This window comes from Mustela nivalis (assembly GCF_964662115.1).
Source record: "Mustela nivalis genome assembly, chromosome: 16".
Taxonomy (NCBI): Eukaryota; Metazoa; Chordata; class Mammalia; order Carnivora; family Mustelidae; genus Mustela; species Mustela nivalis.
Genome location: NC_139035.1, coordinates 57,442,763 through 57,455,460, shown reverse-complemented (window position 1 = coordinate 57,455,460; position 12,698 = coordinate 57,442,763). Strand labels below are relative to the sequence as shown.

General features: G+C 41.7%; 1 protein-coding gene across 2 annotated transcripts in view; it reads left to right on the top strand.

The window, feature by feature from the left end:
* The first annotated feature begins 4,027 nt into the window (after window positions 1–4,027).
* The window catches only part of EPRS1 (glutamyl-prolyl-tRNA synthetase 1), a 65,871-nt gene continuing 57,200 nt past the window's right edge, over window positions 4,028–12,698 (top strand). Inside the window, exons 1-4 of one of the 2 annotated variants that reach the window (XM_082703015.1) lie at window positions 4,028–4,237; window positions 8,323–8,407; window positions 10,833–10,932; window positions 11,832–11,988. In XM_082703015.1, the coding sequence (XP_082559141.1) occupies window positions 4,192–4,237; window positions 8,323–8,407; window positions 10,833–10,932; window positions 11,832–11,988 (388 nt within the window). In that variant the 5' untranslated portion in view covers window positions 4,028–4,191. The remainder of the gene's footprint in view (window positions 4,238–8,322; window positions 8,408–10,832; window positions 10,933–11,831; window positions 11,989–12,698) is intronic. The other variant, XM_082703014.1, reaches the window with a different exon arrangement.

Below are 12,698 nucleotides of genomic sequence, written 5' to 3'. Positions count from 1 at the left end.
CATATATGATTCAGTCACTCCATAATATTTAGTGACTGTGCATCTTTGATGTTCTGGAAACTCTGTTGGACCCTTGTGAAAATAATATCACAGAAATCTTAAAAGTCATATTGACCAAGAGGAGTATGTTTGGGAGAGGGCAACTATCCGTATAATCTATCTTAGTATTAGCATTGCATAAACACATTGCTTAGTACCTACATGGAATCTGTGACCAAATCTGATTTACATGAGGTATATAAGTTGATGAGTGGAAGGTCCCACAACCAGGGAGGAATGTGACTTTCACCTTAGAGTTCCTAGTAGTCATAAAATAATTCTGGGCATGATAATACAAGTTTTCTCGTCTTAATGGGATGATAAAGCAATTTATAAATCTCTTTCCCCACCCCCTCTAACCATTGCCTCATTTAACTTTATTGAAGTGTTTCCATACAATTAGAAAAGAGTATCTCGTGGCCATTTATGATCCTATGACCAGGAAAAATAAAAGGCTCTTTCATTGTTGTATGTTTAAATGAAATTATGAGTCTCTAATTATAAATAAAACTGATACGTAATAAAATGGCCAGAACATAGGAACTGAAGGGGCAGCAGCATAAGGAGGTTTCTGCCAAGTGATTTTAGAAGGAGAAATTTAAAACAGGAAAAGTAACAAAAGATCCAAAACTACTCTGTTTTCAAGTAGAGCATTTTATCTAATTTACTAGTAGAGATAGACCATCAATGGAGAATATGAGGTTAAACAGGTTATGGGACCATCTTAACAAGGCCAAACAGGTAACAGGTCCATTTCTCACTATTGTGTTTATATGTTTAAAAGACATGAATCTGTAAGTATTATGTCTGAAAGGCTATAGATAAGAAATGCGAGATTAGCAATAATTAAAAGCTTAAAGCAAAAGGGATATATGCAGGTATATTCAGGTCTGAGATTTGAGTAAGAAGTCTGTCATATAAAAATCCGGGGGGTTTGGGCGCCTGGGTGGCTCAGTGGGTTAAGCCGCTGCCTTCGGCTCAGGTCATGATCTCAGGGTCTTGGGATCGAGTCCCGCATCGGGCTCTCTGCTCAGCGGGAGTCTGCTTCCTCCTCTCTCTCTCTCTGCCTGCCTCTCTGCCTACTTGTGATCTCTCTCTGTCAAATAAATAAATAAAATCTTAAAAAAAAATCTGGGGGGTTAATAATTTCAGGCAAAAGGAAAGTGGCGCAAACAGATAAAAGATGTGCTAGTATTCTTTTTTGAATTGGTTTACTGATAATGTTTTATAAAATAAAGGAAAATAGTTACATAAAGGTCCCAGATATCACTTGAATTCAAAGAAATGGAGGAGTTTGGATTAGTAAGTTTGAAGAGCAGTTGTAATTTTGTTAAATATAAAACAGTTCACAAACAATATTTTGACTTCAGAAGATGCAGTATTGAAATATCCTTTTGTCCAATCTTGAAGCTGCATGTTTTGTCCAAGGGTTTTTTTTTTTTTTTTAGAGATAGTGCAGGTTTACATGTATGTGGAGAAATAGGTGGACATGCTATTTTGACTATTAAATTCTTGGTTATATGTGGTATTAGAAAGGAAAAACAAAATTATTTCTAGCAGTCAATTTACTGGAACAACTCTGTGAGCTTTCACCAAAAGTAGTGACTGGCTGATAGCATCTAGGGAGAAGAGGCTTTGCCAAAGAAAAAAGTACCGTTGGTTTGAATGTGACTGAAGAACAGAAGGGTGATCACAATGGAAATTTTCATGAATTGGCAATGATGTTGTAAGTTTCCATGCCAGTGTCAGCTGCAGACTCTGTGCCCTGCTATCACCTCCACAAGGGACTTGTTTTAGGATTTTAGATGCTTCAGACCCCTGGCTCCTGGTCATGCCCTATTGACTGAAGGCAGCCACTAGGCCCGTGGCTCCCAGCATGGCCTTGTCATCAGAGCTCTCTTCCACTTTGAACAGAGGGAAGTACAAATCGACACCTCTCTTGCTCGTATTCTACGAGTTGCCCAGGTTATCAAGGTTTTAGCTGTGAGTTTATCTTTAAGCTTCTGCAGATCACGTACTTCACTTGGCAGCAGCAAAATCCTGCGTAGATCTGCATGATCAGTCCTGCTTAGATCAGCGCAGTCATGCTTGCCTTTTTACAGTATTCCAGGATCTTGGCTTGTACATCCTTCAGGAAGGCAAAACTAAAGACCTTGCTTTGCTTCATCATCTGCTTAGATTTGTTCATATTTTTGTTCAGCCCAAATTCTCCTTCTTCAGTATGTTCTTTATTTTTTTTTAAAGATTTTATTTATTTATTTGACAGAGAGAGATCACAAGTAGGCAGAGAGGAAGGCAGAGAGAGGAGGAAGCAGGCTCCCCGCTGAGCAGAGAGCCCGATGCGGGACTCGATCCCAAGACCCTGAGATCATGACCTGAGCCGAAGGCAGCGGCTTAACCCACTGAGCCACCCAGGCGCCCCTTCAGTATGTTCTTTATCAAATTCCTGGTCCCACTGCCCTTTGAAATAGACTGTGTTCATTGGAACCAGTACAACAGAGCTGCTAGGAGCGCGACTGGGAAGTAATCCTTACTGTTCCTCCTGCTTGGCTTTCCACCTAGGAATTAACCCTCGTTACTTTCTTCAGTGTTTACTGAATTATTGGCTAGGTTAAGTTTGTTAACATTACCCAAGTCCTGAAGAAACGGATGCATCATTTTTCCCTAGAGCCTGTTGGCCGTGATGTTCAGTTCACGTGTATCAGTAGGTTTAATTCAGTAAAAAACTTTTGAAATGGATGATGCAGACATCCTGACTTTCAACCTGACCTGTTGTTAAGTACTTCCTTTTGTGTCTCTATGACTTCATTATTGTGTGTCAAATTCCCCTCTCCTTCTAGGATGATTTAATCTCTAGATCCTTAACTTCACTACATATGCAAAAACTCTATTTCCCAATAGTCACATTACAGGGACTGAGGGATCAGACTTGGACGTATCTTTTCTCGGGAGACACAATTTAATCTACTATTTACCCCAGTGAACCAAACTGCCTGGTATTCAAGCCTTTGTGCAGTCCCCTCTTTTGTATCTGGGTGGGCCCTGTGGGACTCACTGGTCACCAGTCAAGTGTCGAAAAAGTGATGCTGTGTTATTTCCAAAGCTAGATCGGCAGGAACGTGGAAGCTTTCCAACTTGGTCTTTTGGAACCTTCACTCTCACGGTACCCAGACACCCTGTAAGAAGTCTTACTACCCTGTTGGGAGGTTCGCACGGAGCAGATCTAAGAAACTATGGACAGGGAGTGGGGTCCAGCTGAGTCTAGGTTTCCAGACTTCCCACCGCAGGCATCAGGTGAGTGAAGCCTTCTACATCTTCCTCCACCCTAGCTTCCAGTTAAGCAACACCAAGCGACCCCACCTAATGCCGTGGGGCATCTGATGGTGGTAGTGGAGTGATGAGGTTGAGCTGTTCTGTAATTAATGCTTTGCCCCTCGACTCGAATACCAGCCTTTGGAGAGAACACACATGCACACACACACGGAAAAAGAAATCCGATGACCCTGTGAAAGGCACACTTGCAGAGTCCAGGCAAAGCTAACACCAATTCGGGCACCGGCTTTTAGTAATGTCTTTTATAAATAAGCACTATTTTCACGTACGAAAATAACTCTTGGAATTACATTCTTCTTTTGAAAAATACGAAACATTAGAAAAGCTCCCCGATCCCCAGCGGAACCGGGGCTGTCGGCGTGCTCTGCACGCTTCCACGATTCTTCCGTGTACACAAACACGCAGCGCCACCAACAACACTCTGCTCCACGGCCGTGTTCTGTTCCGGGACTCACGTGCACGGCTCGCACACCGTAGGAGCGGTGTCGTAACTTGTTCTCGCTTTACGAAGTGTCGTAAAGTCTCGTTCGCGGCAGCGTCTCCCCCCCCTCCGCGCGAGTCGCCACGCAGGCCCTCCCGTTCCCTGATGCAGAGGGGCGGGGTCGGAAGCCGCGGACTCCAGTGACCGCGCCGAGACGGCGCACGGCGATGACGCACCGCGGGGTGCGCGAAGACGGCGGCGGCCACGACGCAGGGGAGGGGCGAAGGCTGCGGCAGCGTCCGGCGCGCGCACACGTTGCAGCTTCTTGCTGTCGGCGGGGTTCGGCGAGGTTCTGACGGCCAGGCAGGCGCGCTAGAGGTAGCCGCAGACCGGCGGAGATGGCGACGCTCTGTCTGACCGTGAATGCAGGAGACCCTCCGCTGGGTAAGGGGCCGAGGCCGCCGACCTGCGGGGGTTGCATCAGCCGGGGAGGGTGCGGGGCAGGGAAGGTCGCCGCGCCCGGCGTTGCGCAGCGGCGGTCACGGTCTGGGAGATGAGGCCTGCCGGCTCCTCGGAACTGTGCGCGGAGTAAGCTCTGCACCCTCCTGGCATGCGGATCTGCTCCCGAAGACAGTTTCCTCGGGCGTGGAGGGAGGCGTGGTGTGAGCCCAGGCAGGGCGACACGTCGCTCAGCTTCGGACCTTTTCTCTAAGAGGGATGACTCCCCAGCTCCCCTCTCCCTGTTTTTGGGAATGGCTTTCCCTGGAGACCTCGAGCTGCCGGTAGAAATGCCGTTTGGAAAGTTACAATCCCAACGTCTCCGCGTCCCCCTCTGTCAGCACACCCCCCTTCCCTGAGCTCTCCCTTCCTCCCTCTTCTCCGAAAAGGTCTTTAATCCCCTTGACTACCTTATGTTTCGTCGGGTTCAGGGGGAACAAGGCAGTGTAGTAGCTGAGGCTGCATTACCACCGAGGTTGCATTTATTTTTAATTAATGGTGGCAGGGTAATTGCTAGAACACCCGAGTACACTGCGGACTGATCGGGTTCCTTTCCTGCACACCCTTGTGGATGTGGTCAGCGCCAGAGTAAACGTCGGACCTGTTCCCTTGCTAGTACGTGTTAAGTTCTATTTAGATTTGCCTTTTCTGTGGGGCCGACGTTGTTGTCGATGGATCGCTTAGAATTTCTCCTTTTTTATTACTTTGGGAAATTGCACAAAAGAATTTGAGTAGTTTATTAATCTCCTATTAATGTGTATGCGTAGTATAGACTCATAAGTCCTTTTTTTTTTTTTTTTTTTTAAGGTTTTATTTTAGGTAATTTCTACACCAAACATGGGGCTGGAACTCAACAGCGAGGTCACCCGCTCTACAGTCTAAGCCAGCCAGTCTTTTGGCATACAACCCACAACTTAATAGCCATTTTACGTATTTTTAAAATGTTGATGATTTAGCATATTGGTTCCAGTAATTATGGGCTAAGCTCACACAAATCAATAAACTTAAAAAAATAAATGGGTTTCCTCTTGGGGCTGGAAAGTACTAGACAGTGTGGTCTCATGGTTAAGAGCAGAAACATTTGGTTCCTGGAGACTTGGGTCCAATCCTGGCTGCCATTTACCAGTTGTGGAACCTTGGCAGGTTGCATGTTTGGCTTCTCCCACAGTTCCTTTGGTTAAGAAAGGAGGAATCGTCTTTTCTACATAGGGTTGGTTGCCAGAATTAAATGAGATGTAGGTAAAATTCCTGTCGCATTTGAGATACTCCATAGCTATAGTGTTTACTAATGTTACTTAGCGAATCACCCTGTTTCCTTGGTTACCACATTCTGACTGTTCTGGAAGAACAGAGGATCTTCAAGAAATTTATTGTCATTTTGAAGTGTAGACCAGTGATAGAGTGTATGTATGTTTGCTTTTCCCCTCTTTTTTTGTTTTTTAATTCTTTCCACTGTTTGATTAAAGCACATCTCTAAAGATTGAACGAAACATTTAGAAAAACAGATTGCATTGCTGGAATTTCCCTGTTTGACATGCATTCAGCACGTGAAGCTTTTTTTTTTTTTATTTTAATGTTAAAATAATTTCAAACTTAAAAAGGTACAAGAATAGAATTGAGTACTTTTTTCCCCCCCGAACCACTGGACAGCTTCAGCATCAGGAATACACCAACCTACAGCTCTCTCAAGCAAGGAAGCTCTTCACATGACCTGACAGGACCATCAAAATCAGCAAGTACACATTCATACCATTCTTCCATTTAACGCATAGCCCCTGTTCATATTCCAACACTAATTGTTTCAGCAACACTCTTAACAGTACAGGGATCAAAATCCAGAATCAAGCGCTGCACCTCCTTGTCATGTCTCTCCAGTTTCTTTCAGTCTGGAATGTTTTTTCAGTCTTCTCTTGGCTCTCTTAGCTTTGACCTCTCTGAAGACTAAAGACCAGTTACTTGAAGAATGTCCCCATCAGATTGTTTGAGGTTTCCTTGTGGCTGTATTCAGCTACACATCTTTGGCAAGAGTAGCACACAAGTGATTTGTTTTTCTTCACTACAGCCCATTAATTGGTGCATGAATTTGATTTTTCCATTACTGATGGTCTAACCTTGATTATTTAAGATGGTGCCAGCCAGCTTTATGGACTGCAAAATTTTCTCTTTGCATTAAAAAAAAAAAATTTATTTATTTGACAGAGAGAGATCACAAGTAGGCAGAGAGGGAGGCAGAGAGAGAGGGGGAAGCAGGCTCCCTGCTGAACAGAAAGCCCGACATGGGACTCTATCCCAGGACCCTCGGATCATGACCTGAGGTGAAGGCAGAGGCTTAAGCCACTGAGCCAGCCAGGCACCCCTTCTCTTTGCATTTGACAGGCATTTTGTGGGGAGATGCTTTAGGACCATGTAAACATGCCACTCAAACCTTCGTTTACTGGTTTCAGCATCCACTGATGCTTCCTGCCCAACTTGATGATCATTAACATGCCAAAAGGTCACCTTCCAGTTCCATTCCTTCTACATGTATTAGTTGGCATTTTTCTGTCAGAGGATCTTTTTTCTTTTCCTTTAAAAAATTTTCATAACAAAATCTACTCAGGTTATAATGTGTATTATTTACTTTTATTCTTTTAATTTAAAACTTTTATTTTTTAAAATTAGTTTTATTAAGCTATAATGTGCATTTACTATACTTCACCAATTTAAGATTGACAAATATGTACAGTAACCACCGCAGTAATGATAGAGAATATTTCTCTCATTTCAGAAAGTTTCCTTATGTTCCTTTGCAGTCAATTCCCTTTCCCCATCTCTGGTCCCTGATAGCCACTGATCTGCTTTCTGTCATTATTGTTCTTTTTTTTCTAGAATTTCATGTACACTGAATCATATCGTATATATTCTTTTTGTACCTAGGATAATGCTTTGGCATTCATCTGTCTTACTACCTGTGACAGCACTTCATGGTTTTTATTTGCCCTGTAGGATTTTGTTGTACGGATACACTAAAACTTGTATCATTTATATTAGTGGTTAAATTGCTACTGTTAGCTAGTGGGAGCCCCTCTAAGCTGGCCTCTGTGTCCTTTTGGTTTATCTGTTTGATTACCTCTTGCTTTCTAGTGCAAGGTTTTCCAGATCTGTCTTGTACCTTCCCTGCCACAGCCCTGTTTCTGGTGGAGCTTCATTTTAGAAATCAATATCTGGGGGCGCCTGGGTGGCTCAGTGGGTTAAAGCCTCTGCTTTCAGCTCAGGTCATGATCCCAGGGTCCTGGGATCGAGCCCCGCATCGGGCTCTCTGCTCAGCAGGAAGCCTGCTTCCTCCTCTCTGCCTGCCTCTCTGCCTACTTGTGATCTCTGTCTGTCAAATAAATTAAAAAAAAAAAAGAAATCAATATCTGGGTGCTGGTGGTTCATGTCCTTTTCCAGGACAAAAGATTAATGAATCAATTTAGGATATTTAATAGGTGTTGCGAGGCAGATTATACTGTGTTTTAGAGTTTAACTTCTGGATCGTCTTAGGCTTGCATTCAGTTCCTGAGTGCCACATATTTAGTTAAGGACTTGGGGTTCAGTATTTAATCTTTTCAAGCTTCCTCTTCTGTAAAAGGAAGATAAAGATGACTCCCTCTATAAGATCACTACAAAGATGAAAAATTTTAATGACTGTAAAGCATTTTAGCACAGTGCCTACCACATAGTAATTACTCAGATGCTATTAACAGTAGTTTTTATACAAGGCACTGTTCTCATTTCTTGTCTCCTGAGGGAGGAATAGGATGTATTTCGCTGCCCTTAACTGGAAGCTGAACATATGCAAAAGCAGTTGGACTATGCCAGTGAATAGTTTCTGATATGTTATTTTCCCAAGACTGGAAGAGGATCCTTTCTTTTTATAGACTTCTGGGAAAGAAGTTTACTCCTTGTAGGACTCAGTATTGGTTTGTTGAGTCATTCTTACTGCTTTATGATTCAGGTTTTAAATACTACATTGTTAATAAAGAAACATCTTTTCATCTCATTCCACCTAGGAGCTTTGCTGGCCGTAGAACATGTGAAAGACAATGTCAGCATTTCTGTTGAAGAAGGGAAAGAGAATATTCTTCATGTGTCTGAGTAAGTACTTTTGTATCTTTTTTCAGTACTGAACGGGATTTTTTAAATATTCAGAATTCAGTGTTCTGTGCTTGTTTTATTTGCTTGTTGGTAGATTAGAAAGAATGTGCTTTTCTTCCTCATTCTTAAAAAAAGTATATTCAGAGACTTAGATTTGTCAGCAAGCTATCTGATCCCACTTATAATCTAAAAGAAACATATAGAAAGTTTTTTTTTCCTTTTTACTTCTCGGTTTTCACAGCTTTCTACAATGAGCATATAGTGTATGTTCCTGATTAAAGTGAATCATTTGCATCTCAGGATTTATGGAAGATTGAACTTGTTTTTCACGAACCCACTGAGAAGAATAAAAAGAACTGGAAAGGAAGATATTATTATCCTTAATTTTAGTTTAATGAAACTGAGGAATAGATATAATCTGGTTTCAGAGTTTTTAAAAAATACTTCACCACATAATAAAATATGGACTAAACTGAAAGAAATTTTCCAGGGTATTCTCAAGCAGGATACAGATTTGAAATGTGTTTAAAAGGTCCATAATAAACTGACAGACTTGTATTGGGAAAAGAGCAAGATACATAAAAACAGATACTCGCACACACTCTCCTATTCCCATCTCCTCCTTCCTCCCAGTATCATCATGTTGGTTAGGTTTCCATTCTGTGTTTACACTGTAATGGCCTAGCACGTTTTATTCACTGCTAAGCCACATATTATGATTATTTTTTTGTGTAAAACTCTTACTTTTCCATGGAATAATTGTTTGTTTTGTTCTCTTTCTTTGGAAGCTTCTCTGATTCCTGATCTTTTCTGTGTGACTTAAGGGGTTGGTAGGAATATTTTCTTTTGATTCAGTATTCTGAAATTTCACAGTAATATGCTCTGATGTGGGTCATTTTTAAAAATTTATTTATTTTTAAAATTTTTTATAAACATATAATAAATTTTTATCCCCAGGGGTACAGGTCTGTGAATCGCCAGGTTTACACACTTCACAGCACTCACCATAGCACATACCCTCCCCAATGTCCATAACCCCACCCTCCTTCTTTTTTTAAGATTTTATTTTATTTTATTTTTTAAGATTTTATTTATTCATTTGACAGACAGAGATCACAAGTAGGCAGAGAGGCAGGCAGAGAGAGAGAGGAGGAAGCAGGCTCCCCGCTGAGCAGAGAGCCCGATGCGGGGCTCGATCCCAGGACCCCGGGATCATAACCCGAGCCGAAGGCAGAGGCTTTAACCCACTGAGCCACCCAGGCGCCCTAAGATTTTATTTTTAAGTGATCTATACACCCAATGTGGGGCTTGAACTCTGAACCGCAAGATCAAGAGTCACATGTTATATTGACTGAGCCAAGCTGGTGCCCTCTGTGGGTCTCTTTTTAATCTCTTCCACTAGGTGCTTGGTCTCCTTTCAATGTGAAAACGTGAAATCCTTCTTGAAAAAACCCTTAGAGAATAAGGCTTCAGTTTTGGCCACGATTGAGTAAAAGCAGTGGTTCAGCTGAGCAGAACAGGGCTTGATGGTGTCTGTTTCCCACCACTTAGTAAATAAACTTTCTATCATCCCTTTTTATTTTAGCCCCAGTTCACTTTTGCTTCCATTGATTCATGACTCTTTTGTGGATTCTAAAATTTAGGTTGGGTTGGTTTTCAGCTTTGTCCACTACCCACTTAAAATTCAGTTTCTTCAGACCTGTTGAATCCATCTGCTGTCTAGCTTTGTAAACTTTATTGTGACTGTTTCTTCTCCTTAGTTTCTTTTTCCTTATGGTTGTGTGTCTCTCTCTTTTTTTTTTTTTTTTTCCTAAAGATTTTATTTATTTATTTGACAGACAGAGATCACAAGTAGGCAGAGAGGCAGGCAGAGAGAGAGAGAGAGAGGGAAGCAGGCTTCCTGCGGAGCAGGGAGCCCGATGCGGGGCTCGATCCCAGGACCCTGAGATCATGACCCGAGCCAAAGGCAGCAGCCCAAACCACTGAGCCACCCAGGCGCCCCTGCTTGTGTGTCTCTTAAAAAAATAATTTCTACAGAACAATTTTGGTGGGGTTTGAGCTGTCCTCTTACTTGGAAGTATATAAAACTAGCCTCTTCATGACTGAGTATCCTTGACTTCTCTGCCTTGATTTATTTAAATCACTGTTTTCTTGCCATCCCAGTTATATTTTCGTAGTTACACCACAGATAGACAATACTTAGAAGGACAAAGCATTATAGATAGTTTACTCTGACCTGAATTGTTTGGTTTAGCCGAACATCCAGAACAAATTGGAGTTTGATAGAAACAGTAGGGAATAAATTAGGCAGATTTTTTTAAACTGTAGTTAAAAATACATGGTAAATAAAAGCCTTTGTAAGGCTCATGACTCCTCCTGATTTGCTAGAGCTGTGGTAATATTTTATCGCATGCTTATGTTCTAGAAATGTGGTATTCACGGATGTAAATTCCATACTTCGCTACTTGGCTCGAGTTGCAACTACAGCTGGGCTCTATGGCTCAAACTTGCTGGAACATACTGAGGTAAGGGATGAACATTTCCTTGGGTTTATTTTGATTTATGCTCTGTTCTTTCGAGCACTTCATTTTATTGTTGGTTTATATACTATTATTCTATTTAAGGGTAGTAATGGAGTTTAGTGATGGACCTAGTTAAGGAATTCTCCTCCTGTTTTTATTTTTAGGAAACCAAAAAACAACCTCATATTTCCCAAGTTTGAACTTTTAATCCCATACCAGCTGTCCTGTTGGGTCCATGAGTGCTGTTGTCTTCCTAGATTCCTAGAATTTCAGGCTGGATGTGACTGTATAGATCATAGCATACAAATCCCTTAACTTTACAGATGAGGCACAGCAGGCCTAGAAAAGTTAAAGAGGTTTTCCCAGGGTCACACACACAGTTTGGACGCCCTTCTCCTTTCTCGGTATATACTTTAATTATCATAGGTGCTGCCGAAGCAAGCATGGTGATACTTTAATTAATCACAGCAATTGTAGATTAACTTCCAGTACTGCTATTTAGATGCTTTTTGTTTGTATTCAGTCTCCTCAGTTTTATAAAAGTCAGTATACAAAGGATAGTTTCCTCGGTATTTACTTTTAAATTTTGCAGGTGGATGAATCTGTTTGGCTAGGTATCACCTACTGGTTTTGATCAAGAGGGTTATTCCTGCTGCTAGTTCTCCAATCTTTTTCTTCTCCGAAGTGCTCCTCTGCACTTCTGCAGGAGTGAGGGAAGCACAGAAATATAACAATGAAGTTTGTTTATGTAGATGCCACTTTAGATCTCAGGCAACCAGAATTAAATCCACACAGTGGCAAATCCCAGTAATTTGAGGTAAGATAGGCATGGTTCTGAGTTCATTTGTTTGTTTAAGTCTAAACGCCAAGGTACATTTCTTTTCGATCTTTTATGTCCACAGATTGATCACTGGTTGGAGTTCAGTGCTACAAAATTGTCTTCATGTAGTTTGTTTACTTCTGCAATCAACGAGCTCAATCATTGCCTGTCTCTGAGAACATATTTAGTTGGAAATTCCTTGAGCTTAGCAGATTTATGTGTTTGGGCCACCCTAAAAGGTACAATTTATTCTTCCTGAAGAGTGCTGTATTTTTATTGCTTGATATTTTGCTGGGTAAGAAGTGTCCATATCTCTCTCTACATATAGGTCTCTAAATACACACACACACACACACACACACACACACACATATTTATTTATATATGAATAAACTCAGACATGTGAGCGTGTGTTTGTGTAGAACGAGAGTCACTTAGGACTTCTTGCAAAGGAATGACTGTCTTGGCTGTTTCATTCCTATCCACACGTAGGAATTCCTAATACTTTGCTGTCCCGAGACGTCTTCTGTCTCTCACTAACCCAGCTCCCTTCTGCTTGGAAGGCTGACCTTGGTCCTGCCGAAGAAGCCCTCATCCCATTTATGTCAGCACCTCTCCTGTCTCAGCCATTCTTTTACTCCAGGCATTATTGTCTCTGATTACTTAGTAGGAGGGTGTTTGTGTGTTGGAGGGGGTGAGCTGGAGTTGTTCCTTTTGGAGGTCATGGATTCTCTGACTAGTTGGCAATAGGGTAAGATTATGGGATTGATGAGAGGTATAAAGAGGACTTGAATTTTCTTGGAGAGAAGAAATTCTCTCTCCATTTTCTTGGAGAGAGAGAAAAAAAGCAAATATGCCAGAAAGTTTTATCATTCTTTAAAGTTGTATCATGTGGGGTTTTAAAAATTTGTTTACTATTTTTGTGGCTAAAACTTTTTTCCAAATTGTC